At 35.4% G+C, this 6,033-nt stretch overlaps 1 protein-coding gene across 1 annotated transcript; it reads right to left on the bottom strand.

Moving 5' to 3' along the window:
- Window positions 1-3,348: 3,348 nt before the first annotated feature.
- Window positions 3,349-4,778, bottom strand: LOC123530321 (uncharacterized). Its single transcript, XM_045311093.2, has 2 exons — window positions 3,906-4,778; window positions 3,349-3,789 (listed from the first exon to the last, which is right to left on the bottom strand). The coding sequence occupies exons 1-2, from the start codon at window positions 4,776-4,778 to the stop codon at window positions 3,349-3,351; spliced, it is 1,314 nt and encodes a 437-aa protein (XP_045167028.2).
- Between the last annotated feature and the right edge of the window lie 1,255 nt (window positions 4,779-6,033).

Raw genomic sequence — 6,033 nt, 5'->3', positions numbered from 1 at the left:
ATTTGTGACTTTCTAAAAAAAATGGTAAGGCCGTAAAAGACATAAAAACATATTCGATTTTCTTGGGTTCGTGACATATCATCAAAAACATATTCCTTGAAGGCATGTAGGGAATTTAATAAATGTACTGCTTATGAAGAATATATACAATGAGGAAAACTCTATAAAATGTAAATTACTCAATTAATACCATCTGCAAGGGAGATGGGAATGTTGTATTCAAGAAATATCAAATTTATAAATTTATATAAATTTATATAATTTAGCTTTACCAAATTAAATTTTGAACACAACGGTGAAAGTTTAAAATGTTTAAATCTGAGGTGAATCGCGGGGTCTTGGGGTTTGATGCAACCCTACACCACAGTATATATATTCTATCATCACTCTGTGACATATAAACAAAATTTATTTTATTCTATAGCCTGACAAATTCAAATATGAAAGTGCAAGTGACTTGATAAAAGCCATATGGGTATTGTACATATGTTTTTAATAATATTAAACAGAATATAGAGGTTTTACCACATCAAATGTGTTAGTAAGAAAACTGAAGTATCAATTATTTTAAACGATAACTTCGAAAATAAGTTAGATCTACTGGTTTTATTATTTTGCACCTTTTACGATGTATTAAATGTCTTGATTTTTTGGTCTTCTTTCCCCCTTCTTTCAAATAATTGTTGCATTTTTAAAAATCAAAATGGCAAACTTATGTTTGAAAAGCAAAAATTCGAACATGGCGTCACAGCGCGCGTGTATCATATTATGACGTGGTGTTTGTGAATAATCGCATCCGGTCGAGCGTTGTGACCATTGGAATAAAGCAGTTAGGAGTAAGTGGTTGGCAAATAGCGGTATGAAGCCTTTACTATTATCTTTTTTGTTCATAGAGTACCTTCAATTAACATATATAGTAAGTAAACAATAAATGTTTGCTTATAAACGTGCATATTTGTTCGTTAACTTAGAACTGCATTTTATCTGGCATACAAACAGCAAGGGAATATCTGAAAATTATTGCATATGTTCCTAAATATAGTAACAAATTTTATTGAACTTTAACGTATATGAAAAGCTTGATTTTCAGGAGAGCTGGTGTGCCTGATATCGATATTAGTCACACTTTCGGCTGTGCAAAAATCCAGATTTTATGCTTCCAAAGACAGTGTCAAGTATATACAAACTAATATTTATTTTTTAAAAGAATGCATGGTAAATTAACATAATTTCACTAGTGTGGTTGAATCAGACTACGGCCCTAGAATGCATGAATTTAAAACAAAATGTTTGAAAGGAAATGACGTCAGCGTCATCAGACAACGTTGACGTTTCCGCGCATTACATGAACATTCAGTGACGCTGTGCAACAATAAATTATTTTGATCTCGATTTAACTTTAACAGTAGAGTGAAACGATATGCAATAAAAGGGTTATATAACAGGGCTGGTGTGCCTAAAGGCGATTTTGGCATACAAGACCGGTTTTAGCCCTCGGGCCAATACCTCTCCAAGTATGCCAATATCGCCTTAAGGCACACCAGCCCTGTATAATAACCTCTAAGTAATGCATGGAGAACGATATATCTCCAATTGCTTTAAAAGCAAACGTCGCGTCTGCTGTGTTACGTTAATAATAATAGCATTGACCGTTATAGAACATCACTCTCCTTTTTCAAACTTCAGATTCGTACTGTAGCAACAGGATTAATTCAAATCTTCTTAGATATGAATTGTTATATTGAATGGTCTCAGACGCTCTTTGAAGAGTGCAACAGTCATACGTAAGAATTTCGCTATTATATAATAACAGAGATCCTAAGTTAAGAATTTAGAACCGTCAAACACACGCTTATATTTCTTCAGTCAAGGCTGTGTTTTGGACCATCTTCTAATTACATGTACACAGCTTGGCTGATTTAGGACTTAATCATTTGCAGAGTATTTCAACATTTGAATAAAGACACATTTTTATTTCATTTTACTTCATACCGAAAATACCAATAATAATGAGGATGTTTGCTCGTTTAAGAGTAATACAGGACTTTGTTGGCTAAATAGCATAAGATCTTGTACGAGTATGAAAATACTTTGATTTACAATATAAGAACTTGACAAGTTTATATCTTGAAAGTTTCGCTGTCCATTATTCCGAATGTTAATCGAGTTGCAGGATATCTGAGGTGAAAGCAATGTTTTATGATGATCTAAACTTTATACTTTCAATATAATATTCACGTGTAAAACTTTGCCTGCAGGAGGTTGGTTAATGTGTTATTGATGAGTTTTTGGAGTTTTACTAGTCGTCAGATAGCTTAGCAAAATGAATGATGAATCACTTCAAAAAGTGCTTCTGGTTACTTCCTTAAGGTACAGGACTCGTGTACATTAAAGTATTCTTATTGAGGGAAATGATGTTTTCTCTGTTCTTACATATCATATGCAGTTTACATTTTCTAGATTTTAGCATTTACGTTTGATAATATATGTTTGAACCGACAGTTTTGACTGCAGCAGCCAGCCACAGTTTCCCGTTTCCAGTCACTTTTGAACCCTTATCATGCTGGACACGCTGGTGTCTGCTTTTGCGACCAGTGTAGATCATGATCTGCACTTTTCACCATACAGTCAGTATATATTTGGTAAGCATCCATTTTAACTGGTAATGGTACTGTTCAATTTGAAAGATGGACTAGTTCATTATAGAAATTTAGCAGGATAAGGGTTATTATTACATACACATTTCTATTCCCCATTAAGTTACACTAGTACCGGAAACGTCAATATTTTTCCATACACTGACGCCTGAATTTCATATCGGGTGCGTGACGTAATTCAGTGTTGTTTTTTTCTATTTAGTTCAGTATTGTCAATCCTATTCAGGCTATTGAACAAATTTATGATATTTACATTTGATTTATACGTGTATAGTGCATATTATCTGACCTGGCGAAGATATTTTTAGTGCAGGCTGAACCATTAAAATCAGTAGGTAACTTGGTGCATCGGTTTGATTCGTAAAAAATCGATACTTTCCGTATCGGCTTTTCTGGCTGATAATACAAATATAACCCGCTGACTTACAAATGCAGTCATAGTGTAATGGTTTACACAGCGGATTTTTATTGTAAGAGATGTGGAAAGTGATTCGTGTGGGTTCGATCCCCGATGACTCCTAGTTATATATTTTTAATATTATTCCACTTTATCTTCAATTTCTTTTATATGCTTTTTATATTTTAGGTCTTGTTTTTTTCCTTTAATTTTGTATATAATGATTTTTTTTGATTTTTTCTTTATATCAACAATTCAATTTTACAATGACAATGACAGTAGAACCATTAAAATCTAATCTTCTCCCTCGCTAGCACTCTCGGTTTCGTCACTATCACTGTCCTCAGCTAAGTCAATGACCAGATTGTCCATCGCAACATCAACAACAATATCTGTCTCCCTATAAGATATTTCTGTTTTTTGAGCATGGACACAGGCTCTCCTCCAGCGATCAGCCCCTATCTCTTCAAATGCCGAATTTGCTATTTGAACAAGGTCAGCAGACCTATATGTAAGGTTTCTGGATGCGATGATGCTCTTCACCTGACTCCATATCAGTTCAATAGGGTTAAGGTCCGGATGATACGGCGGCAATCTTAGAACTTCATGCCCATATCCTCTGACAATGGCATCAATGACATATGCTGGCTCGGGTTTATTCGTTTTAGCTAGTGCCAGGAGCTGGGGTCTAAGCAAGGCTGGATCATACTGTATATTGTGCTCCGTCAACCATTTCTAAAATAGAGAAAATAGGTTTGATAAAAAATGGTTATTCTTCTATGTATTGCTGATCTGATACAATGTAATATAATGAATTAATAAATGGAGTTGTGTTTTTTAGTATAAAATACCTGTATATCTGCTTTCCGAGTGGAAGAATTAGGACATTTGCTGGACTGAACGGAGTGATAAGATGCATTGTCCATAACAATCGCACTCTTCTTTTTAATATTTGGTAACAATTTTTCTTGCATCCATTTACAAAAATTTTCCCCATTCATTTCATGATGATAGTCTCCAGAAGAGCTAGACGCTTTATAGATAAGAAGCGCCCCTGGAACAAAACCCTCATTTGAACCACCGTGCACAATAATCAGTCTTTGCCCCTTGCTCACAGGGGTTGTAACACCATCCATGCCGGGTGCCTGCCAGCAATACTTAGCTGTATGACTTGTGTCTACCCAAGTCTCATCAATGTAAACGAAGTCATAGCCAGCTTCTTCAAGTTGTTTCTTCTTCGCGTAATACTTCAGCCGTAACTCCACCACACTTTGCTTTTCCACTAACACCTTTCTCTGACTGTTCGTTCTCTTCCATCTAAATCCAAGTTCCCTGATAATCTTTCTTAACAAACTTTTACTGCCGATAAAGTCAATGTCTTCCTTCAAAGCTTCGTGCAGGTTCGTTAAAGTTGGAAGTTCGTGCCTAACTGTGTAAAATTCATAAATCTTATTGCGTATGGCACATCTGTCAAAATCATCGACCGTCTTCAGTTCCTTAGGGGATGTCCGCTTCGGCGATGTCAGGGAGCCCGAGTCTTTAAATTCTTTACGGATCCTGCTGATAGTTCTGCTACTAATACCTGTTGCCTCCGCTGTCCTTTGTAAGAACGAGTATTGCGGTATGTTAGATGGTTCTTTCGCTTCTTTCACGAAGTAGTTAGCAACGTTGTTAACTATCTCTTTCGATGTTGAAGTCAAAGCTTTAGATTTTGTGTTCGACATTTTATGCTGGCCAACTGACAGCGACACTGGAAAGCTTAGATCAGTGTGTATTCATTTATATAAAATAAAGAAAAGTTTTCAATTTCCTCGTGAATATCGTGCAATTTTCGATAGTTTAAATACCAACCCTTAAACTATTTGAAGGACATTATGAAATACAAGATAATTAATCTAAGCCGTTGCAGATATTGAAGAAAACAGGTTGTTTTGGTTAAAGAAAAAAAATTCGATATATATCAAGATATATATTTTAATGAAATATATAAAAAAATATAGTAATCCTATCGCGGGATCGAACTTGCGTCCTTTTCAATTCGAGGTAATTGCCATAACCAATACACCAGTCGGTCGGTCATGACATCAATACTCATATTTTGCATTAACACATCTATTCCCTTTTACGGAGAATTCGACGGAATGAAACGAAATCTAACGATGTAGCCGATTACCCTAAACTCAACGATAGAATGGCCCATTTATGACCTTTCTATAAATATCTTCGCCAGGTCAGAAAATATGCACTATAGATGTGTATGTAATAAAAAGGTTATTATCTTTGCACCGGGAAATATGCACTCGTTCTTCAGCGGAAGAATATTGCGCTCCTAAAGTCGCGCAATATTTCCGCTGAGAACTCGTGCATATTTCCCGATACAAAGCTAATAACCTATAAATATCCTGACTCATTTCGTATAGATGCATATGACGCAGCCAAGCAAAAATTACAGCAGACTTGGTGAAAAAGAATTATACTGTTTGATCCACTAAATTCAATACAGGGTTTCTTTGTGAATTGCTGCTTAATTCTGCAAGATGCAGATATCATTTATACCTTAAATATATAAAGGTATGCGTGAGGCCTCTCCGTGCGTAGCCGAGTGGTTAACGTCTCCAATTTCAGATCACTTGCTCTTCACAGATGTGGGTTCGAACCTCACTCTTGGGGCGTTGAATTCGTCATATGATGAAGCAATACAGCTGGTTTACACTACAGGTGGTTTTACCCACATACCCGTTCGTGATAAAATAATGCACTGAGATGCGCAAAGGGTCTTCCTCCACCATCAAAAGCTAGAAAGTCTCCATATGACCTATAATTATGTCATTTTTACGTTAAGCTATGAAGAAGCAGTAGTAGAAACGTTTGGAAATTTAACATATCTTTAATAATATAAATATTGCTTAAAATATGTTTTCCCTTGTGTAAAATACGGATCCATTGAAACTTTTGAAATTTTACGAATAATGAAAGTTT

The sequence above is a fragment of the Mercenaria mercenaria genome, chromosome 13 (assembly GCF_021730395.1).
Source record: "Mercenaria mercenaria strain notata chromosome 13, MADL_Memer_1, whole genome shotgun sequence".
Lineage (NCBI taxonomy): Eukaryota > Metazoa > Mollusca > Bivalvia > Venerida > Veneridae > Mercenaria > Mercenaria mercenaria.
The sequence above is the reverse complement of the archived record's forward strand: the minus strand, read 5'-3'. Positions and strand labels throughout refer to the sequence as shown.